Here is a 25,874-nt window from a genome sequence, read left to right as displayed (position 1 = left end):
CTCCAAACATAGAGTGAAATAAATGAATGTTGATTATGTTGCCCTAAAAGCTTTTCAAAGCAAACCGAAATAGAATTTGCTTATTTATTCAGATAAGATTTCCAGACCCAGCCTGCTTGGTGTTACATCAGTCATAGAGACACATCTTTCTGTCTGAACATGTCTCAAGTCTGTGTTTGAAACGGGCAGTAGGCTGACAGGACGTAAGGCAGATGGAGGCTTGGAATGAAGCATAATTGCTTGAGATATTAATGGAAAGCACACCCAAAAAAAAAAAAAAAAACTCAAGAGAATCGATTTTTTTTTTTAGCAATGTGCCGTTTGAAGTGCGTCCGTCAGAGACAAGCAGGGAGGTGAGCAGATGGACGTATAAATGATTTGGTGGGGCCTCACTCAGAAGTCAAACACAATCTGTTGTTCGACCATGGATTCGCTCAGAAATTGCTTTAACATAATAACAAATAATATAACATAACAAATATCCATCCATCCATTTTCTGTAACACTTGTCCTCAGTAGAGCGGGCAGCTGACTTTAGGTGAGAGGCCCGTACACACTGGACTGGTCATCAGCCAATTGCAAAACCCATAAGGACAAAAAGAAAACCTCTACACTCAGTTTAGAGTCTTCGATCAACTTAGAAACCGTATTTTCGAAAGATCCAGTAGACCGCAATAAAGCCAGAAGAAAAAGGTTTCGCCGCAAGATGCACTTCAGACATCTAAGTAAACTCTGGATCAGTCTGTTTCTGACTGAAAACAGGATGTAAACCTGTCAGTGCAAATACTGACTGCACCCTGACACCCGTGCAGTTTTTCATCACTCATCCATTTCCTTACCCGAGTGAGCGTGAAAGGGTTTTCTGGCTGGGAGTGCATGTGCAAGTGTAGCTAGCTGTTGTAGTGATTACATCCTAAATATTTGTACTCATTCTTTTCATACTTGCGTGTGTTGAAAAAACTTGTCAAATGGCCTCATACAGGAAAGCAGGTTCATGTTTTTTTTTTTTTTTTGGGTTGCTTGACAATCAAGCACAAGTATGTCATGAATCAAGATTGCAGATGTTATATCTGGAATTTATAAAGAGAGCTGTTCTGTATAACGCAATTACAATAATGATAATCCGATATTACAAACGTCTTGCTGTGAAGTGCAGGTTGGGTCTGTCAACTGATAGTGTAGTGGTACACACAGCTGACTTCCGTGACTTCTCGTTCAGCATTTGACCGCGTGATTGTGAGTATGAATGGTAATCTGTCTCTTATACAGTGGCTACAAGTCAATCCCCAAAAAGTCAGGAAAAGCCTACTAGAACATCTGGAATTCATTTAGGGCTAGAGGCACTTAAATGGTGGCAGGTGTGTGCTGAATCCCAATTAATGAGTTTTATTGATATTGCTTAATTCCGAACACACCCAGATGCCAGTTATAAAAGGCTGTACATGCTTGACATTATCTGAGAGCAGTGGCACCTCTTGGCAAGAATCCATGGTGCAGTATGCCTTTTTCCCAGAGTTATCGAGGATAGGCTTTAGTTTCCCCGTAACTATGAACAGGTATAAAATGGAGGGATGGTTGCATTTCGATGCAGAAAATAGGTTGACTTATGTATGGAAGCCCAGTAGAGCAAGACCCAGTAATAACGTAGAGTAAAGGCCTCTTTATACCCCTGCGGTCGCGCAGCGGACAACGGCCGAAGTGCATCACGTGACCGACGAATTGGCCCGCGCGGGCCCTGTGCGTAGCTTGACGCGTACACGGCAAAAATTGCTGCTGCGCGTAGAATGCCGCGTCGATCATCTCTCGTAATTGTTTGGTTTTAGTCACGTGCTGTGATGATGTAATCAGCGTTCCTCCCGGTTCCACATAGAACCTACGCCGCCGCCTTCTCGATCGATTTTGCAGCATAATTAAACGTATCATCATCATCGTGTCATCTCGGTCCATTTGTTCGAGCAGATTCTGTTCCACGGTCGCCATTGTTGTTGCTTTGTTCCTTGTTACGGAAAGGAAAGCAAAAACGGCTACCGGAAATGGCCACAAAATGCAGAGGAAACTCCACCCTGTGGCGTCCTAGCCAATACCAGCCGTAGCGACACCCCCGACTTGGAGGAGAACTTTCAAAACAGCGCGCGTGGGTTGCGTTCGAGTATAAAGGCAAACTACGCGTGGGATAGCCGCAGTGACGTCGGCGCGGTTCTCCGCCCGCGCGAGTATAAAGAAGCCTTAAGTGTACACGAGGTAAACATACTGTGTTTTCATTGCAGTATAGACCGAAGCCTAAAATGAAAACATTTATAATCAAACATTAGAAAAGCCATACACAGATATACCGGTGTTTTATGGGAATTTTCTGCTTTCTTGTTGACCGGCAGAACTCATCTAACGCCATGGTTGCATTTTCATATCTTCAGTAATGTAAGGCTTTCTGTCATTTTGTACCTTTTCTGCCCATTGACCATTTGAGACGAGACTTGCTGTTTTAGTATTCAGTACATTGACAGGAAGCGTAATGTCCCTCCTTGGCTTCAGTTGTATTACAAAAGGTCTGTCAATCAAAATCAGAAAAGAGAAAGAAAGAAGAACATCTTTCGTTAACTCTGAAGCAATGCCATGGAAACTATGGTCTTGCTACTGACATGTTAATTGAAAGCATGTATCCTGTGCTTCTGCTTCCTTAAGGTGTAAGCAAATAAATCCCTTTTCGATGAAGCACTTATTCAGTTTCATTAAAAAGTCAGAAATGCTGATTAACAACCACATTCTGTATTATAGAAAATATGGAATATATGGAATGATTGTACAGTGGCCAAAAGTTCTTTTTTCTCATACACGACGTAAAATTGTTACATAAATGAATAGTCCATGATATCAAAAATTATCTAAATGGTTGTATCTGGCAGTGAAGCTGAATAAGTCTTTGGCAGAAAGAGCTCCCTTACTCATCAAAAAATTGACATGTGACCTGTCAGATTTGATTCACACCAAGCTTGAGATTTGTCACACAAGAAACACATTTTCTGGAGTGAAAATGAGTATAAGACTCACAATGGCTATATTATAACAACTCCCCTCACCTGAGTCATTCACATCGTGACAGGTTTTTGGTGGCATCGGTGGGGATTACCCTTCAAATCGGAACGTTTGCTACATCTTCTACTTACCGTGCAAATCTGAGCATGTTTACTGCATCAACTGCAAAGAAATCATCAGAATGGGCCGCTGGTGTTTGTAAAACTGTGACGGTGCGGGAAACATGCAATTATTGATGGGTCAGAGAGTAAAGAATCAGTGGATTTGTCAGGCTAAGTGAACGTTCTTGAAAAATGGAAAATGGCGAGCAGGGGACGGTTTGTGTTGGGTAAAAGGCTGAAGGCTGTATCTTATAATAAAATAATCAGTCACGTCCTATTTACATAATCTTACTGTTGTAAACAGCTCCAAGTGTATCTTTTTCCTCTCTTGGAGATACAGCTTTTTCCAATTACTTTTGTTCTTGCATTTTGCTCGCTTGTCTTTCTAGCTCTGAGAATAACACAACCCCATTTCTGCTCTTTTATCTTTCGCATCAGGCCCGTGAAACTGAGAGGAAATGTGAAACAACGGCACTTTTAAAACGACTATGCTGACTGATTGGGAGAATAATGCTTGATCATGCTCACAGACGGATGGACCTTGTTTCGTGTTCATTCTAGGACAAATTGTTGATGAGTCTAACAAGACAATATAGGAAGCCCACAAATTACATAACTGTAAAAACACAAGTGTATTGTGGTGTGTGTGTGTGTGTGTGTGTGTGTGTGTGGGTTTCGTGTCTGTGGTGCACACTTCTTATGCAATCATCTTACAGTATGTTGCACACAGACAGGGGAAAATCTCTTCCATTATTTCTCATCGCTGGAAATGCATAAAATCCATTTCACATCTCTAGCTACAACTAAATGCAGATGCTTTGTGCAAACAACATTTTACAGTCATGACAATATCGCCAAAGGCCAATTGGAGCTTAGAACTAATGCCATTAACTGTCATCATAAATTTAATGAGCTGTAGTTCAGGGCTTTTAATGTTTTTCTATTGTTGTTATAAAAAAAAAACAAAAAAAACACACACAATATTGATGTGACAAGTCCACATACTCCCGATAAATGACGGTTGTTGTTTTCAGATATTTTCCTTCATTTGGAAGGGTTTAACCAAACTGCGTGTGAAGATTTGCTTATACCCTCTGTATGAGGATTTTCTTTTTTTTTTTTTGTAATCCCCCTCATTTTCTTTAAACCTTTTGAATGAATGAAATATGAATGATAATGAAAACAGTCACAGTTATAATAGGAGCAAGGACAGTCAGTATTTTAATATAATTTTCTGACTTTATGATTTGTGCAGTAAAAGGTCTGTTACATAGATCTATCTCGCAAACCCCCCCCAACTGTCCAGTAAACCATCTACTGTAACACCGTTATTAGCTGCACTGTGTATCTTGTGCAGGTTGTATGACATTGGAGTCTATCACAACTGCCTTTTATGGCCAGAGACAGACTACACCTTGGTTACCAGTCAATCACAGGGTGTCAGTGTTGGCGAAAGTACCGAAACATGGACCCCAAAGCAGACTACAGAAAGGTAGCGCAAATAAACAGGATTTATTGAACCAACGGTGCACATAAATGTAAGACACAAATACTAAATACAAAATGAAAAACAATGATGACAAAATGGCAGAAATAAATAACACAGGAAGTACTAAATAACTACCAAAAAGGAGTCAAAGCAGAAGGAATGCACAAAACAGAAACCACACTCAGAATATAACCTACAAAAGGAAAAATCAAGAGAAGTTCTTTATGAAAACGGTCGGGAAAAAAAAAAAAAAAAAAACGGAATACGCTCGAGAACCATAGATGAGGATCAAATGTGTCAACGTCTTAGAGCATATAGTGGAAGGAAATCCAATAATTCTGCTTCACAAGGAGAGAAGGAGAGAAACACAAACATAGCATAGGGCATTTGTGAATGGGATAATGATCAGAGGCCTCATTTATCAAAGAGTGTGAAGAAAAGGTTTTCAAATAGTTCGTAGGACTGAAATTTAGAATGTGTGTACAAAAATGTTTTTTTTTAAATCTGGATTTATCAAATAGGGACACCTCTTACGCACACCGGTAAGTAATGTGTATTGATAAATCCCACCTATTCAAAACTGTCAAGCCCGCACACGTTTAGCCTCATTTTCATTTTCCAATTGACCATAAGTAGCAGCAATCCCTTTCAAAATGCATAGATGTACTTCTCCCTCTACGAAATCATGGCAAAGAGGGCGGAGAAAAGGAATATCTCCGAGACTGACATTGATATATACTTGTCTGAGAAATGGAAACAAAATAAGAAATTTGGAACCATTTGGAACAATCAACGCAGGTGTTGCCAACAAAAGGAAAAAAAATCACATGGGCGAATGTAACCGCGCTGCTGTTAATTCTGTTGGATCGGAGAAAAGAGCAGTCTTGGCAATAAAAAAGAAACGGTTTGACATCAAACTAACTGCCAAAAAACATGTACCGGGCCAAAGATAAGAATTTTCTTTAATTAACTGGAGGAGGACAAGCAAATGTTTTGAATACCCATATTTCAAGCATTATTGGGGACACGTCACTACATCGTCAACATGCAGGAGGCGCACTCCCACAGAGCTATTCTGAAGAATGAATGTATCGTGCGTTCCTCAAGGCAATGTGGATCGCAGATTTCTTTTTTGGTGCACTGATTTAATGAAATCGTCTCCTTTCCATGTAGCTGAATTTGTTGGGTGATGTTGCTTTAATTGAAATTTGGGTGCAATCTATAGCTCCGACTATATGTTGGCGAAACCCTTGTTTAATTTCGGCTCGTTGGTGATGTCTGTGTGGGAACTGGATGTCAATTGAGGCCAGGGAAATAACTGCATCCAAAACTGATGAAACATGATCCGTTGTAGTGTTGGTTGCAAAATGTTGCATATGTCTCCAATCTCCTGTTGAAATGTCCCGGTGGCCCAAAGATTCCAGGGACGACAGGAGCTGGATGAGGCCTCAGATGGTTTTGGTGACCCTCTTAGTGTCTTCTATTTGTAGTTTGCAGGTTTTGTGTGTACACATGTTCCCGCACATTAGTCCAACATGATAACATGATTCCTCCTGGCTCGGTACTCAGCATCTTGTACTGAAGGCGGTTCATCGGAAGAAGAACAGTCACTTATGAATAGAGAATGTATGCAGTTTTTATCAGTTTTATGTTTGGAGGAGAAATATGTGTTCCAACTGGGTGAGTTGTGGCATCGCACAATGAGGGTGGATTTAAGTAGCAATGTTTAAATTTCGTTGTATCAGTAAATTAAAGTCTTGGATGAGCCACAAAAAAGCAGAAGGCGGAATATATTAGAGTCAGTTTTCATCACTCCATCATCATAATTACCAGAAATGTTTTACTAAACCCACTGAAACTGCAAAACCCATGCAAATCTACTATCCGATTTTACAGTTATCACAACATTCAATTATTTATCGATGCGTCAAACCACCAAACCATTTTTTTTTTTTTTTTTTTTTTTTAATGCTTATCCTGGAGCTGAAGCCTATCCCAGCTGACTGGGACACTGACGAACTACCTGTACAGCCCGGACTGGACAAAGGACGCAGAACGAGACAGGGACCCCCCCCACCCTCCACCGCTGGCATTCCCGGGCAGGATGAGCTACATAATCCTCCCATGCAAACTGTGAACATGTTGGATCAGTAATCTCGGCCATTCTCCTCTCAATCATGCACCGCTGACAGGTTCGGTGATAGGATATTGCTCATCCGTCATATGTCCTCCCACATTCGACCCAGCCTGCCATTCTTTTATAGTATTAGTCTCCATCCGCTCACCGGCCTTGCCAGTATTGCCCTCCCCTGCTGTGTTTATACTGTTGGTAATTTTGTGTCATAATGATATATATTTGTGTGTGTGTTTGTGGAGGTGGGCGTGGTTTACTATTGGCTACAGGGTAGAGAGAGGTGTGGGCAGGGCTCATGTGAGTACTGTGAGTTGGCTCTGACACGTTTGACTACTTTAGTTGATTGTTCTACGTTTTCACCGATGTAGTCGAGCGAGACAAAGAAAACGATTTCGGGCCAGCAGTTTGTGCTAACTCACCAGAGACTGGACAGCATGCGGTGCCGCCCACACCGTTTGTGGGGATTTTTTTTGTTATATTTATTGTGGACATTTTGCCTTTTTGGTGGCAGCCCTTGTATTCAAGACATTTGAATACAAGGGCTGCCTGCTGAAAATCTCTGCCGTCTGTGTGTCTGTTCTGAGCAAACTCGCGGCGGTAGTGAGACGGCTACAGTTTGTATTGTCTTAGCCAACGTAATTGCTATGGAGAGCTACAAGCTTACGTTTGCTGGGCTAAAAGATAAAAAAACCCACAATTTTAACTTCGACTTCATCACACATCCTGCAATTTCAGGATCTGTATATTATTTCAAGTTCGCAGGTGTCGTAATAAAAGGTCTCTGACATTCTTCGGTCAAAATACACAATGGAGAAACCAAATTACAGAACAATTAAATCCACTTGTAACACTCGTTGTAATAACTCAAGCCACCTCCCCTCCCCCCCATGACGTGTGTGTAGGTTTCACTTACAAACACATTTTCGAAAATAGGCAGTCGACGAAAGATTTACTTGGTTGTGTAATTTCTGACTCAAAAGACTCAACTGACTATCTGTATGGGAAAAGCAATTAAAAAGTCATTCATTCTCCCGTTCCGCTTATCCAATGTCTCCATTAAATGTCAACCATTTCCACAGAAGCAAATAACATTTGGATGACACACTTCTGTTTTCATTCAAACTTATTGACTGTGAAGAGGCAGTCTCGTTAATGTTTGCGCCTTCCAATTATCGACAATTTCATCGCCGATGATGTCTTTTAACGAGCATATTCATAACCCATGTGTCTAACTTATCAGTTCACACATCTTCTGACGTGACTTCGATCTATCTTCTCAGGGTTTAATAAAGTAGCATCACATCCAATTCATCCTCCCAGGAGCCCAACACACCACAAAGCTACAAGATCTGTGGGAAACTTTTGACAAAGAAAAGCTTTTGTTGCCTTACCATTTCCGTTTCGTATATACAGAGTGTGTTAATACAAGGCACGGCTTGAATGTGTTCTAACCTGTTTTGGATTGTATCTACTTACAAGCTATTTTATGTACACGGATTGAATAATTCTCATAAAAAGCATGGTTCTCTTTGAAGATATTCTGCCGAGTGTATGGTCATAGAAAAGCTGTCCAAAAGCAGCTTCACATCTCACCCCCCGGTGATGCCACGGCTCTTGCCAGTGTTCGCTCCCTTTAAGTAGAAGTGAAGCCATGGAATGAATTTTTAAAAAAAAAATGCGATGAATACATTTTCTTGCCAACACCGCACATAAATACATCTAAAAGGATTGCCTCAGCAACTTGTCTGGGTATCAAAGAACAATGATTTTTCAGGTCATATTGTGTCTGCATAGAACTGCTTGGTTTGTACGACAACAATGATTTTTCGACGGGATTTAATTTGCATGCCTAAACAACCTGGACTCATCGGATCTCTGTTGATGAGGATGTGCACGAGCCCCAGATTATGAAGGGATGCGGAGTCCTTCATGGGTGTCGTATAGTCTGTCATAGCCAGTCAGCCAGTCATTCACGCACCCCAATTTAAGGCTCTGCTGCTGATTAAGTCATTGTGAGATATTTTTTTTTTCTCACAAATATATTCAAATCTCCCAACACTTCTCCGTGGATTGATCTTCTGTTGCCGACCCGGTCAGTCCCTGACCTTCCTGCCTCGTTGTTCTACCGGAAGTCCCCTTCTGCCTTCTGGCCCCATCCAAGAATTCTGCCATAGCACTTTGTTTTCCCATCTGTTTTGGGGATTTTGCTAAAGTGACAACAAAGTGTGAGATTCCACGTCCCTTTACTTGTGAAATATGGATTAAAATGACAACCAAGCGTGGGGTTCCCTTTCCTGCTTTCTCTGGATTACGATTTTTTAGTAGTAGTATTTTGTCCCCAAAACCTTTTCCCAATCTACAAAGGCTTTTTTTTTTTAATCTGGTTTTCGAAGTGAACTGCTCTGGGAAATGCAATATGTTGCCAACAGAAGTGACGTCAGCCCCAAGTGTGCATGTTTTTAAGTCCAGGATAAAAACTCTTCCTTTTTTCCTATGCTTTTTAGTGCATTTCCACTTTTAAATGATATCTCTTGGACTGTATGCTGTTTTAAGTGTATTTTTATTTTATTTATTTATTTTATTGTTTTTTTCGCCTTTGTTTTAAATGTTGATAAGATGTTTTTTTTCTCTCTGTTATATGTGCTATATAAATAAATTTGCTTTGCTTTGCTCTGTACCTGGACTGTGACGCTATCTGCGTGGCTATTCATCGGTTTGTTACTGCACTGGTCACAGTTGATACTAAAATTCATTGTTCAACTATTCCAGTGCTTCGGTGTAATGTACTGTATTTGGCTTCTACAGCACTCGCGCCTGTGACAATGGGTACCAGAGTGCTAATTAAGGTTTTTCCTTATATCATTTAAAAAGTTATTGAAACTGAAACCATGTAGTCGTACACATGATAGTTTGTGAGTGTGCTTTCAGATACTATAAAAGGTATGTTGCTCATAGTTTCATAAGGAAAATTGGATCTGTCATAAGGGTTATATTTAGAGCTCTGAATGACTCAGGTGTCAGTGCGTAAAGTCCTAAAGGAAGTTGTTTGTTTTTATAAATTGCTAGGGGGGAAACTTAAAATTATTTCATCCATCTTTGTGTCTGTTCTCCCATTTGTCTTTCAGATGGGAAATGCCTCCGAAACGTATCTGTTTGTGTCCAGAATCTCAAAAGAAAATGACTTCCTCATGGGGACGCTGTATACCATTTTTGGTGAGGGTTTAACTTTTTTTCTTTTTCCTTCATTGAATGCTCTGAAGTGAGTGTCAAGGCCACAATGGAAAACGCAGGGTTCAAGCTAGGACCGCCAATGACTACATGGACTTCAACTATCAACCAGAAGAGTGATATAATCTAACAGCTATATAGTATGGGCAGGTCTCAGACTGTTGTGTTTATGTTTCTGTGGGAATTTTCACATTAATTCATTTAAATGATGCCTTTTTCACTTACGAAATGAGTTTTTTCATTTAAAAATAAAAAATGCTTGCATTTGTCCACAAAATTGTAATATTTTTTTCACTGCGACTCTAATCATCCACAATAGAATACCGCAGCAGGAGAATTAAGATCAAATCGTGTGCAACTCTGCCTGGCAGGTGTGCTCTCTGTGCTGGGAAACGGGATCCTGCTGTTCGTGGCCTATCGAAAAAAGTCCTCCTTGAAGCCAGCAGAGTACTTTGTAGTCAACTTGGCCATCAGTGACCTGATGATGACCATCTCCCTCTTCCCTATTGCTGTGCCATCAGCCTACGCTCATAAGTAAGTCCCCTTTCATCTACTTTTTTTCATCATTAGGCTATAGTATCTTCATGACAGGTCCGTACTTTCTGTGACCTTGAAGTTTAATGTGTAGGATAGATCACAATGGCGATCTTAGACATTGATGGATATTACATTGATGGATATTACACTCGCTAACATGATGAAAGCATTGGGAAAGCGATATGTCAATCACATCTAAACAATATTAACTAACATATGCAGGGCAACACGAGTGTGGCTAAAAACGTTTGAAGCAGGAGAACTCTCAATTAGGTTGGCGTGACCTTATTTCTGAAATCATGACTAGCGCTTTGTACATAGTAATTCACCGTCACACATAAAATGATGACAAAAATACATGTCCCAAAATATTAATTATTAAAATGTTGTAATGTTAATTTTTCTGTTCCACTAACACTCCTTTTATCTTTTTTCTTCTCAACATCCAGGTGGTTGTATAATAAGACCACCTGCACCGTTTACGCCTTCTGCGGCGTTTTGTTTGGCCTGTGCAGTCTGACTAACCTAACCGTGCTGTCCTCTGTCTGCTGGCTCAAGGTCTGCTACCCATACTACGGTAGGGTAACACTTTACACGCTTTTATTTTGAAACATTAGTCACTTTTATAAATTACGTCTTGTTCAGCTGGCACATTGGGCAAGATATTGTGACGTCCAAACAGATCAATAGACATCAGCTATTCATTATAGTGACAGAGCCATAAGGTATGTGTCGTATGTTCATCCCTCAGGTGGACTGTCAAGGTTCACAAATCTTTACGGCATAGTGTGAAAGTTGCCGAAAGTGTCTCTGGATTGGCAGAAAGAGGTGGTTCCTCCTTTTTTAACAAGTGGGAACTGCATGAGTCCAACTATAGGAAAATTAGACTACTCAGCCTTCCTGACAAAATCTATTATAAAAGCACTGGAGAGCAGAGCACAGTCATTAGTCCAACCTTGAACTCAAGAGGAAAAATGTAGGTTTTGCCCTGGCTGTGGAACACTAGACCAGCTCTATAAACTCAGCTTTTTTGTTTTGGAAGGCGCGTGGGAGTTGGACCATGCACCTTTTTGTCATGCCAGGGATGCTCCAGTAGTAAAATAAGTAATACGGGCTATTTTCTTCCTGCATAATCGGAGCAAGAGCATGGTTTTGCTATGCCCGCAACAAATGAAATGTGTCGACAGTGGGCCGATATCATGGTTTGGTTAATATTATGCAATTTTTATGCATTATGCATTCATTTTGTCATTACCTTTCCTATCAATTTACTGTCACCTAAAATTCCCCAAATGAGGAGGAGGAGGAGGACGAGGAGGAGGAGGAAATGTAATTACATGTGGGTAACCAGCCATCTTCTGATCCTCACTGGGGTTGCAGTTATGCTGACACTGGGCGAGATGCAGGGTACACTCTCGAATGGTTGGCAGCCAGTCACATGGCACATACAGTGGGTACGGAAAGTATTAAGACTCCCTTAAATTTTTCACTTTTTTATATTGCAACCATTTGCTAAAATCATTTAAGTTCATTTGTTTCCACATTAATGTACACACAGTACTACAGATTGACAGAAAAATAACGGATTGTTGAAATTTTTGCAGATTTATTAAAAAAGAAAAACTGAACTATCACGCAGCCATAGGTATTCAGACCTTTTGCTCAGTATTTAGTCGAAGCACCCTTTTGAGCTAATACCGCCATGAGTCTTTTTGGGAATGATGCAACAAGTTTTTCACACATGGATTTGGGGATCGTCTACCATTCACCCTTGCAGATCCTCTCCAGTTCTGTCAGGTTGGAGGGTGAACGTTGGTGGGCAGCCATTTTCAGGTCTTTCCAGAGATGCTCAATTTAGTTTAAGTCTGGCTGGGCCATTCAAGAAGAGTCACGGAGTTGTTCTTAAGCCCACTCCTTCTGTATTTTATCTGTGTGCTTCGGGTCATTTTCTTGTTTGAAGGTGAACCTTCAGCCCAGTCTGAAGTTCTTAGCAGTCTGGAGAAGGTTTTCGCTCGGCCACTGTGATCTGAGGAACCTTAAGTGCAGCGGAAATTTCTTTTGTAACCTTGGCCAGATCTGTGCCTTGCCACAATTCTGTCTCTGAGCTCTTCAGGCAGTTCCTTTGACCTCATGATTCTCACTTGCTCTGACATGCACTGTGAGCTATAAGGTCTTATATAGACAGGGGTGTGGCTTTCCTAATCAAGTCCAATCAGTATAATCAAACACAGCTAGACTCCAATGAAGGTGTAGAACCATCTTAAGGATGATCAGAAGAAATGGACAGCATCCGAGTTAAATATATGTGTCACAGCAAAGGGTCTGAATACTTATGGCTGTGTGATATTTCAGTTTTTCTTTTTTAATAAATGAGCAAAAATGTCAACAATGAAGGTTTTTTTCTGTCAATATGGGATGCTGTGTGTACATTAATGAGGGGGAAAAAATAACTTAGATGATTTGAACAAATGGCTGCAATATGACAAACAGTGAAAAATTTTAGGGGGTCTGAAAACTTTCCGTACCCACTGTACGTATAGAAGAAATAATTTACACCTAAGGAGTCTTCAGTGAACCTCCCATGCATATTTTTGATAAGGAAGGGCAGGAGGAAGCCAGAGTACAAAGACAAAACCCACACAAGCTCGGGGAAAAGATAAAATCCACACATTAAGGCCACAGCCCGTATTCAAACCTTCAACCTCAGAACTGTGAGACAAATGTGCTGAACACTAGCACACCATGCTGCCCACTTGAGTAAACTTTACGAGATAATCCATCACTGCACTGTACAGTATATTAGAAAATAATCAGGAAAGAGTACGAAGGTCTTTGTGATGTCAAGGTGAATGGTTTTCATTATAATCCTCTGAACTTTACTGAGAGCTTTTCTGAAGACAGACTCCCATGAAGACAGGGAGATGCAAGAAGGCATGGAAAGCCAAGACAACACCGACAATCTATCAATAATCAACGGTGGATGACTCCTCACAACTCCTCTTTGTCTGAACATAGAAAATAATTAGTACAAAGTCCCATGCATCTCAAAGCAACTCCTGAATTGAAATGCTCTGCCAAATTTAAAACGACAAAGACAATTTGTTCCTGGCCTTAATTTGGATTAAAACAAACTAGTTCACACCTGGTGGTGGTGAGTCTGGGCCAATTTCTCCCGTTTAGTGTTGTTGCATGTTTATAATAGTATTGAAGACTAAAAATTGTAACTTACCAAAATCTTAAGTGCGTTGTAGAACAGCCAATGATTGAATTAATACCTACATGCCAATCTTTTAACTTGGTGTTAATCCCATTGAATTTTCTTCATGTAAACAAACACGGTCCTCCTCCTGCACTTGCCTTTTTCTTTTCTTTTCTTAAATCTACTTTTCTGTTCAATTTATCTGCTAATCTTACTTCCCTTTGCTCAATTTTCTCTTAATTGTCTTACTTTCGCTTCAATTCTTTCTTTTCCTGTTTTGTTTCATTCCTCTAATTTACATACTCGAGCTGTAAAAATAACACTTACTCTCTCTCTACTTTTATATCATCAAGTCTCAATAGACACTTGACATGTATTACCGCCAGTTGATTTGCTGTTATTGTTTCTATTTGTAGCCTGATTCAGTAATTCTCTGACGAGGGCCTATGGCCCAGGTTGCTACGGGGGAGGGTTGGCGCACCCCTCCCCTTTCTGTGATTTTTCACACGTGTCCGAAAAAGGGTTTGTGGGCTTCCCTTCCTCCGCCACTCGCAACTTCCCGAACAGGACATGTATAATAAACAAATATGTTTCAAAATTACTTTCTATGGAAATATTATCTCATCCTCCAAGTTTCAGTTTTTTTAATTCATTTTTTTTTTTTTTAATTATTAAGTTTTAATTTTTCATGTTTTGCTTTGCCAACTAAAGTAGTGAACTTTGTTGCTTCCAATTGTTGTTTTTGTCTTTCTAAAATGATTAAAAGTTGTTGTTTGGTGGGAGCCTGGCCCAAATATAGATCAAGACCTCCATCAAACATGTTTGTATTTGCCCATTTGTTCAAATCTAATATTTCGGTTGCAACCTTGTTTGATGGGCATTCTTCAATTCTTTTTGTAGCAAGCTTGCATATAGCGTTGACCCCCAAGTCCCTTGTCCCTCATTAGCTGCGGCAGCCATTTTGCGCTTCACCTCTTCATTGCATTCGGCCAGTTTGTCATAATACAAACACACAAACACAGACAATCTGATCAGTTTTCGATAGCGCTATTTCAAACGGACCCCGATACCACAATCTAAGTTGCTCATTAACTTACAGGCCATGGGCCTCATGTATAAAAGGTGGGTACGCACAAAAACGTGGCGTCCGTTCTTTTTCACGGCAAAGTTCAGATGTATCAAGAGTGACATGACCGTGGAAATGTGCGGTGCCCCACGCTAAAACTGCATGGCTGGCGTACGCACGTTTCTGCAGCTTTTGGTGCTTTGGCGACACTTAGAGGTGATGCTGGGAAACTCTTCTCATAAATCTGCACACCAGAGACACATGAATAATTAGCACTGATGAACAATTCATGCCCGGCAACATTTGATTTCAACAATGCAATTGAGGCAAGGACTGAGAATTCATTTGTTAACCAGTGTATTTAATGAACCACTGATATTTGTGAGGACACCTATTAATTGATCTATTGCCCTCACAATCGCTTCGTGACTCCAGCGCATGCACTGAAAAAAAAAAAGAGTCCTTTGAATTTACTTCATTTGAACATGTACATCGGTTGCACAGGATTAAAATGTGTTTAAATTGACATAATTTACCCTTTCTTCGCCTAAAAAAAAACATGTTTTTTTTGTCAGTGTTCGTGTCCTCTCACGTGTATTAAAATAATAAATTGAGTAATCAAAAAGGAATAAAAGTTTTTGATATCCTCTTTGATATGCTGATGTGCTTCTATTTGAATTCAAAAGATTTATTACAAATATCACACATACAACATTTACGCATGAACCTTTATCTCACAGGGCTGAGTGTAGGTTACTGTATGAACACATTTGTTATGAGTTCTAAAAATACATGGTATTAACCTTATGGGGTGGTCATAGTCAGCCACATGTGCTCTCAGCACATTTGCCTGACTATGAATTTTGTTTTCTTCATTACCTTGCTCATTTTCCTTTTTTTCTGATCATGCAGAGATCGGCATCTCAGGTGCAGGGTCCATTTAAATATGATTTGCATATTCAAATGTGGGCTTGGACAGGGAGGAGTCGGCTCATTTCCACATTGATTGGAATGTACGAAGGAAATGTGCTTGGATTCATGAGTACGCAGAGTTTCATACATCTGAATATTTTTGTGCGTGCGACGTTTTCTGGATTTGAACGTACGCCATGTTTTAGGAGGAAATCCACGCAAGTCTTTGTACATGAGGCCCCTGACTTCAAACCTTTGTATGTGTTCCTTTCGGTAACTGTAAGGACCTAATTAGTTTTTTTTAAATTATTGTCTATCGACTTCAAACGCTTTTCTGCTGCTTTAAGACAATTATTTAATTATATTCTACGAGCCTTTGAATTAAAAAAAGTTTTTTTCTGCTTTTAAGACCCCTGCAATTCGCCGCAAATATTTTATTACCTGAGCGAGCCTAATTTTGTCTCTCACAGGACATCAAATCCTAATTTCCGTTGAAATTATTTTGTGCACAGGCTTTTCAACCTAAAACCATATCCATAACCAATCTTCTTCTTCTTGGCCTCACAGTTCCTTCGGGATATAAATCCCTCCAGATAATTTTAAACTTCCATCATCGCGGAGTTTGGGAATCTCAACCTTTTGGAATTTGCCAATGTTTAAAGATTTGCGCGCCGGCTGAATCTAAGGATTTTAAACCTTTTTAGGCGTGAACACGCCGGTATCCCGCCAGGGACTTTAACCCAAGGCGTTAACACGTTTTTCACGCATAGAGACGAAGACAAAACACAGCTTTTCCAACCTTTTCAATTCTTAAAAAGGTGGAGTTTGCATGTTCTCCCCGTGCCTGTCTGGGTTTTCTCCGGGCACTCCGGTTACCTCCCACATCCCCAAAACATGCGTGGTAGGTTGCTTGTAGACTCTAAATTGCCCATAGGTGTGAATGTGAGTGCGAATGGTTGTTTGTTTCTGTGGGTCCTCCGCATGCCTGGCGACCGGTTCAGGGTGTACCCCGCCTCCCGCCCAAAGATGGCTGGGATAGCCTCCAGCAGCCCGCGACCCTAGTGAGGATAAGCGGGAAAGTAAATGGATGTCCTGTTCGGCTGTTAGGTCAAGCAGAATGGAAGATCGGTATCCCTTTTATGCCGGAACAGTTTTACTGTGTCACAGTGGAGTTTTTAAGCTTCCGGTGTGGTTTCTTAGTATTATTATTGAAGTTTATTGAGAATCAAAGTGGAACAGAACAAAGTTTCTAGAGCGGAGAGAGAAACGAAGACATAAGACAAAGCACTAATTGTAAACAGGATGAGAAAAGTAAGTCATTACATTATCTACAACAATGAAATATTAAATATGAGTGTTGCATGGGGCTGTAGTGCTACACCCTGTGAGGGAAGGGCAGGACAAGCTAGAACAGGACAAGGACTGGAGAAGAAGCATGCAGGACAAGGTTCGTGAACCCGGCTGTACCACTGAAGTGTGGTGGGATTGACTATGTAAATTATAAAAGTCTATAGGACGAGAGTATGAGTGAGGGGATACAAAAGCAATTCACATATTCATGAGTTATTTGTCGCAATAAGTGAGTGGCCCAACACCCAGTGAAAGAGTCCCAGGGGTGTGTGCCTGCAGACACATGTAAGTGAATTGACACGGTTTTACATCCACAAAGACTGACAGAAGTGTCCTGTAATTGCTGTGCCCGCACCGCGGACGCTCCAAACCCACCCGATCAATCGAGGGGCGGGATCATGCCCAGGGGCCCACCCGAGAGCAGCCTGGTGGACGGGACACGTCCCACACCAAGGGACCCAGGGCGGTCTACCAAGGCGCCCCGACAACTGATCACCCGATGGGGGCCGCAGGGACCCAATGCCAGCCCCTCAGTGAGTGGTGTGAGCGTGTGCTATGTGAGTGATTAAGAGGCTTGGCTCCTGCAGGTCGGGCCCATCAGGCCGGACAACCACCGATGAAGAGGGCTGCCCCACCCAGACCCGCAGCACCCACTCCGCGCGGTTCAGTCCTAATTGATGGCTTACAAAAAGGTCTCATTGCCAAGGTGTGAGTGAAGACGCATCTCATGATGGGTAAGAGCAGAGAGCTGTCTGAAGACCATCGCAAACTAATTGTTGCAAAACATAACGATGGCATTGGTTACAAGCGCATAACTAAGCTTCTGAATTTTCCAATGAGCACGGTTGGGGCCATAATAAGTGAGTGGAATGCTAATCATACCACCATAAATTTACCTCGATAAGGTGCTCCTCGCAAGATTTCTGACAGAGGAGTGAAAAGAATAATCAGAAAAGTTGTCCAAAAGCTGAGGACCACCCGTGGAGAGTTTTAAAAAAGACCTGGAATTTGCAGGTACTGTTGTCACGAGGAAAACAGTGAGTAATTCATTCCGCCGCTATGGCCTGTATGCACACTCACCACGCAAGACCCCATTGCTGAAAAAAAGCAGGTCAAAGCTCCTTTAACGTTTGCTGAACAACATTTGGACAAGCCAGTTAAATAATGGGAGAATATAGTCTGCTCGGATGAGAGCATTTTGAACTGTTTGGAAGCTATAATGCACACCACATTTGGAGGAGAACTGGCACTGCACAATGAATGGGCAAATGCACCAAGACATTCTTGACAAAAATCCGCTGCCATCAACGAGGATGATGAAAATGAAACGACTGTGGACATTTCAATAGGATAATGATACAAAACATACTGCAGAGGAAACTCTCAATCGGTTTCAAAGAAAAAAATAATAAAGCTGCTGGAATGGCCCAGCCAATCACCTGACATTGAAAATCTATGGAAAGAACTTAAACTCAAGGTCCATAAAACAAGTCCACGGAACCTTCAAGATTTGAAAACTGCTTGTTTGGAGGAATGGGCCCAAATCACACCCGAGCAATGCATGCGACTAGTTTCTACATACAGGAGGCGTCTTGAACCTGTCATTGCAAACAGAGGTACAAAGTATTGCTGTCATTGCAAACAGAGGTACAAAGTATTAAATAGATAACAGTTGGCGTGTTCAATACTTTTTCCCTGTGTAATTTCACATTATTACACACAACCCCATTTCTGATCTTATTTGTTCTACTTTCTTTGTATGTATGGGTTACTTGGGTTGTTCTCAACATCTGGTGAAATATTCATGTCAATAACACCATTGCAAATATATTTAATGAGAAAAATTGTGAAGTGTTTAACACTTATTTCAGCCGCTCTATTTACAGTTGATCTGTCTAACTGAATCCAGGCAAGCAATGTTGATATCATTCCACATTAGTGATGTGATGCCTTGGAACAAGATTGCGTGATGTCATAGTTTTTCAACAACAAAAAAAAGGTTTCCTATTAACTGTTTTCTTTTTGTGTGATCTATGTGACAATAACATTGTTGTTGTTAGGTACAAGTTCAAAAAAGGCTGTAAAAGGAAGAACATTCAAGACTAACTATTTTAATGAGGCTATTTAATATATTTTGGTGGAAGAAACACATCCCACAAGTGTTCCAAGCTGAGAGTTGATGTTTGTGTTGCCTTGCAAGTCCGGGTGGGCTTTTATATATTCAGTCCTCTTTTGGCTTTGCTTTTAAATAATCTGCACGTTTGGCGGTTTAGCTTGTAATTCTGTAAACACAATGGGGAAACTCAGTCACTTTTCAAAAGAATTTAGTTTTTTGTTGTTAGTGGAATGTTCATTTGTTGCATTCCGTACAATGAACATAAGCAATATTCCGACATCCAAGTAGAACAATGGACACCTTCAATCAATAGCAAGTCAAAATAAGAAAACCTGTTGTGCCTTTTCAAAGGACCGCCAAACTCGGAGCATTATGCCATCAAACTATTATCTTAAAGTCAGTTCACAAAGCCTTTAGTCATGCTTCACCCCTCCAAACCATTTGTATGTTTCCAAACATGAAAGTTATAAAACGCTTTAACAGTGCTGATAAGTGTGAGCTTTTTGCAACCGAGCCCTGAACCTGATCCAAGCCTGCCTCTGGAATCGGATTGTTTTAGACTCATTCACCACAAACACAATTAAATGTTGATTCAAAATAAAACTCTTAACACACTAAATCAGTTATAAAAGTCAGCATATTGTGAAGAAAAACACGCATTCAACAAAAATACAAATAGAGGATTTAAATCTGTAAACAGTCTGTACAGGATGGGCTGGATTGGAAATTATTACATGCAGGAACCTACCTCTAATAAACCTAAATGGACTGGAAGCTTAGCTCAAGAGTGGCTTTCTTAGATTGGGCAGGGCTGAACCAGAACCCTCTGATATACTGTATATGTGTGTGTGTGTGTGTGTGTGTGTGTGTGTGCGTGTATATATATATATATCTTAGATTTTTGTATAGTTTCCCCACTTTAATGTTTAAGCTCATCAAACATAAATATCAGACAAATATAACACTAGTGAACTTAAAATGCTGTTTTTAAATGGTGATTTCATTTATGGAGGAAAGAAAACTTCAGTTACCTGCCCCTGTGACAAAATGTAATTACTGTAATTTCTTATGTATAATGCGCAACCATGTATAATACGCACCCCCAAAGTTGACCTCAAAATTCTGGAAAACCCTTCAACCTATGTATAATGCATTTTTACAATGCATGGTGTTGCTTCTACCCATATGATCAAAACATGAAGTATTATCTGAATTTTGTTAGTTTCTTCAAAGAATTATTCTGACGTTAAGCACTTTATTTGAACTCTAATACTTTCTTTTTATTTACTTGCTCTTATTTTGACATTCACAGCCCTACTTTTATTTAGTAAATGAGAAAACACAGCTGTGCTCATATGTTTGATTACCCAGGCAGAATTTGTAAGATGGGTACAATTCTTTAAAGAAAGCATGGAGGGCCAGGCAAAACACATTTAATTTTATTTTAATGGGATTTAAATTAAACTGTCAAGCATTTCAGAAAAGCATTATAAAACAAAACATAACCATAAAGAAATTAATGATGGTTGTTGTTCAGTCATCAGTCATATTTATAAAAACAATATTTCACTAATTCTGTCAGGGAATGTAAACTTATGAGCACAACTGTACATATATGCAATTATACGTACCCCTGTCATTAATAAAAGTATAGGCTACACCTTTTTCATAACCTCTAGTTGGCGGTGGAATATTATATACTGGAGCCTTTCCCAGCTATCATAAGCGGGGTACACCCTGAACTGGTTGCCAGCCAATCGCAGGGCACATACAAACAAACAACCATTTGCACTCACATGCGGCATACATTTATAAAATGTGAAAGTTTTTTTCATTTTCCCCTATACTTACTGTATGTATAATGCGCACTATTGACTTTTGACAATTTTTGGGGGGGGGAAATGCGCGTTATACACGAGAATCTATGGTACAAAGCCATTTCTAAAGCTTTAGGATTCCAGCAAGCCATAGGGAGAGCCATTATCCTCACATGGAGAAAACAAGAAACAGTGGTGAACCTTCCCAGGAGTGGCCAGCCTACAAAGATTAGTCCAAGAGAACAGCAATGACTCACCCATGAGGCCACAAGGGAACTCAGGAAAACTTCTAAAGAACTGTAGGCCTCCCTTGCCTCAGTTAAGGTCAGTGTTCGTGACACAACAATAAGGAAGAGACTGGGCAAAAAAGCCATCCATGACAGTGTTCCAAGGTGACAAACACTGCTAACCAAAAGGAACATAAAGGAAGAACATAAAGGCCCGTCGTAAACACATCTGAATTATTCCCAAGACTTTTGGGAGAATATTATATGGACTGATGAAATGAAAGTTGAGCTTTTTGGAAGGTGTATGTCTCGTCATATCTGACGTAAATGTAGCACAGCTTTTCAGAAAAAAGAACATCGTACCAACAGTCAAACATGGTGGTGATAGTGTGAATCTTGGGTTACTTTCCTTCTTCAGGACCTGGACAACTTGCTGTGATTGAACCATTAATTTTGCTCTTTAACAGAAAATCCTGAAGGAGAATGTTGAGCCATCAGTTTGTGACCTCAAGCTGAAGCGCACTTGGGTTCTGCAGCAGGATAACAATCCAAAACACACCAGCAATTCAACTTCTGCATGGCTTAAAAAAAACACTAAATGAAGGATTTGGAGTGGCCTAGTCAAAGGCCAGACTTGAATCAATTTGAAATGCAGTGGCATGACCTTAAAAAGGCAGTTCATGCTGGAAAACCCTTCATTTTTGCTGAATTCAAAAAATTCTACAAGAAAGAGTGGGCCAAAATATCTGGCAGAGATGTGAAAGAGTCATTGCCAGTAATAGAAAACGCTTGATTTCAGTTGTTGCTGCTGAGGATGGCCCAACCAGTTATTAGGTTTAGGGGGCCATCACACAGGGCCAGGTAACTTTTTTTTTGTTTTTCCTAATGGATGAAATTACCTGCCCTGCGATTGGCTGGCGACCAGTTCAGGGTGTACCCAGCCTCTCGCCCAAAGATTGCTGGGATAGGCTCCAGCACGCCCGCGACCCTAGTGAGGATAAGCAGAATGGAAGAATGAATGAATGAAATCACCATTTAAAAACAGCATTTTAAGTTCTCTGGGGTTGTATTTGTCTGATAGTTACATTTGTTTGATGATCTTAAACATTAAAGTGAGGAAACTATACAAAAATATAAGAATTTGAGAAGGGAGTCCGTACTCTAATTCTCAACAATATTTGCTTTGTATAAATGTGGCATTGTAAAACTGACACCAGAAAAGTGATTGTCTGAAATATAGCAGCATGTCGGATTACTATTTGGAGATGATAATTTCTTATTGATGCCACAACAATGTAAATGATGTCTGCCACAGTATATTAGAGAAACACGTTTTTGGTCAAACAAGTGCATTTTGGCACAACAGCAATAATTGGCTAATTTGGTTTTGGTAAGTTTGGTGAACCACAGCAGGAGAATGTGAAGAACTTTTTAACAGAGGATTAACACTCAAAGTAATTTAGGCTTGCTGTATGTGTTCAAATTCAGATGCATTGTGTTTGGGAAATGTGGTACATCTCCATTCAACTAGGACCTTTTCAGCTACAGTTGTGTCATTGAAGTCAAGGCCACATTTTAAGAGGGCTCTTTTTGAACTTTTTCTTTTTTCTGAAACGCATCTATAATACAGAACACATTACTCCAGAGACAAGACTCACAGTCTGAAATGCAAATGAGCACAAGTAATTATGCCCCTATGACTAACCCTCAAAGAACCATGTACAAAAAGCAAGTTGCTTGCTAACATCCGCTTTGCAAAGCTGCCCTTTTGTTCCGACATTACTTCATGCGCTTAAAAAGTAGTTTCACTAACACCCACAAAACACTATGTTGCAAAACAGGGTCAGGCCAATAGACACTTCTGACTGATTCTCATGTAATGTGAAGCATTTTGTGTTCACTCTGTGTCCGTGGATATGTTGACATACAAACCAGTAGTATGGCAGTATTGAAGACAGAAGGTAATAATTGGAATAAGGGGCATTGTACCTGTAGCAATTGAGTCTATCCCATCTAACTTAGAGTGAGAGATGGTTTACATCCTTGACTGGTCACCAGTCACACGAGAGAAACATAAAACAGGCAACCATTCACACTCACATTCACACCTACATACAATTTACACTTATTTGGACTATGGCTGTGGGACGAAGCCAGAATATCTTGGTAGAGCCCATATACAGTAAGTACACTCCACCGATGGATGAAAGGTTCCAGTCAAGGATGATGCCTGCAGACCTTCTTTCACTTTGTTGCACTGGTCCAGTTCTTTAAGCAGTCTGGACTGTTTTGGGCAATCCGCAACAGGGACAAAGAAGTGTAACCGAATAAACAAAACATGTTTCCTTTGGAGGTGAATGCTCAGGCATGATGAATTAGAGGTCTGACAAATTAATGTTTTTTGTGTGTGTGTGTTGGGGGGGTAGACGTGCTGTTTTCATGGAGTGCTTAGCAAAATACACGAGAAAGGAAAGAAAATGCGAAGGAACTCTTTAAACTTTCATGACACAATAACGTGAAGGTTTATGGACTGAAGGGCAAAAACCATGATAACATCTGCAGACTGTTGACAAAAGGTTCATTTTACACATGGAATTTTTATAAAGAGATTATCATCATATATACATGTACTAGACAGTTTCAACGAAAACAGACTAAGGTTAATTTTAATAGGAAGTGTTTTTTCAGGTGGATTTTCTTCTGAAAGGTTTTTTGGGATGTTCTCAATTTTCATCTTATTTATTTAGTTACTGAAATTGATATTTTGTCAATTTCATGAATTCCAAATTTTCTAAAACACTTCTCACATTCTTAGTATACAATAGATGAAGCTGGGTATCTGAACATCAAGACAACACCAAGTATAACATTTTTTATCATTCTAAGTCTGGTCTGTCTTGCCATGGCTATCACGAGCGCGCATTCACTACAGTTCTAATGCTATGTTTCAGGTGACTGTTGGGAGAATCCTAAATAATGACAAAATTCTTTTTTTTTTTTTTTTTTAGCTTTAGTTGAGCTGCATTAAAAGTGCTGCATGCTAATCCCATCGGTGAACAGTCCACATCAATGTCCATCCTCAAAGTGTTTGCAGCAACGTATTGACCGATCAATCCGTGGATAAAGGTAGATAAATGAGGTTTTCACTGGCTTTACATTGCCCCACGTTTCAGATCATCAGATAAATTAATACTATAAAGTGCAGCTGAAAAATCAACAAAACATGCAGAGGCTTTAATGGGAACATTTGTCGTTTAAAACCGTTTAAGTTTGTCTTGCACGATGCTATCACCAATACTGTCTGAATACCACAGCTACGTAAGTGCCCATTTCATGACTATTTTATGTTGCAGTGCAATGACTTTAATTGTCGCATATCTTCTAATCTTAACAATACCTACTCAGTGTGTGACCAGCGGCAAATGACCATTACATTTATCATACTGGTAAGATGTAATGAGGATTTAGGTGAAGCGTTAGACTTCTCCCGCTCCACTTTAATTACGTCTTTGATCGGTTCCAGAAAAGCTGCCGTATGCGAGTTTTGTGACTCTTAGTAGACCCCTGACGACGAGCGCAATAGTTCAGTGTTTCAAAGACATTTTGTGCCTTCCATTGGGCCTAATCTACAAACCCCCAGGACTGCTGATTGATTGGACTTGTGAGCGCTGGATCAAAGTCCAAAAAACAAGATTTGAGAGGGATGAGTCAGAGATGTCCCTGCTCATGTGTTTCATTTAGAGGCTCTAATGAAAATGGGGAGATGGAAATAGACGGGACTAATGAGGGGGCTTGCAGCTTACTAACAACATAATCGATATGGAATATTTCTTGTGATGTGCGGCTGGCTGGGAGAGGAAAGCTCAGGCTACTTCTCATTTAAAGAGCTCAACTAAATTTTATTTATCGAGCTGGGGGTGTATAAAAATCAAACATAGGGCAATTGAACATGACATAATTGAAAAACAAAACCGTCAACAAAGTTAAAAATTAGAGTGTTATAAGTCTCATGCAGTGTTGAAAGACCTCCACAGCACTGATCGAGAACTGTGCTAATTTGACAATTTATCAAATTTGCACGATATTTCCATGTTGTGTTCTTTTTGACACCATACGCAGGTGTGATTTTTTTAAAATGTATTATTATTTTTTTAATATATGCAGATAGACTCAAGTTAAACAAACCCCACTGAGGACAAGAGGATGGATGGATGATTTGTTTTGTTTGTTTGTTTTTAGCATTCCTAATTGACACTCAAGTGTGTGAAAAGATCATTTTCAAAATGTCATCATTTTACCTAACCTTTTTGTTGTTATCATTGGGTCTGTGGCATTTTATGCGTAAGTCTGTAACCACTGCTGGTTGATACTGGTCTTTCTGTGGGAACCTATCACAAAAAAGTCAGAAAAAACTCCAGAAAAAAGTGAGATTTTGAATGACTTTAGCGGCATATTTTTCCGAAAGATGTTTGTCAAATCGGAATTGTTCGACGATAGAGGAACTGATCTTTAGAATGTCCATTGTCGTGATTAAATTTTTTGTTTTTGCAGTATCATATAGGGCAGTGATTCCCAACCTCCTGTGTGATGCGAGAGCTCATCAAGATTGCTTAATTTGACTGAAATGTATTATTTAACAATTATAAATATAGAGTATCTTTGTTC

At 40.1% G+C, this 25,874-nt stretch overlaps 1 protein-coding gene across 1 annotated transcript in view; it reads left to right on the top strand.

The window, feature by feature from the left end:
* Positions 1-25,874, top strand: part of opn7b (opsin 7, group member b) — a 55,181-nt gene that overhangs the window by 15,377 nt on the left and 13,930 nt on the right. Inside the window, exons 2-4 of the mRNA XM_061670227.1 lie at positions 9,883-9,970; positions 10,357-10,519; positions 10,972-11,099. Coding sequence (XP_061526211.1) covers positions 9,883-9,970; positions 10,357-10,519; positions 10,972-11,099 — 379 coding nt within the window. The remainder of the gene's footprint in view (positions 1-9,882; positions 9,971-10,356; positions 10,520-10,971; positions 11,100-25,874) is intronic.

Source organism: Phycodurus eques, chromosome 1 (genome assembly GCF_024500275.1).
Source record: "Phycodurus eques isolate BA_2022a chromosome 1, UOR_Pequ_1.1, whole genome shotgun sequence".
NCBI lineage: Eukaryota > Metazoa > Chordata > Actinopteri > Syngnathiformes > Syngnathidae > Phycodurus > Phycodurus eques.
Note: the sequence above shows the minus strand (reverse complement) of the source record. Positions and strands in the feature narration are given on the sequence as shown.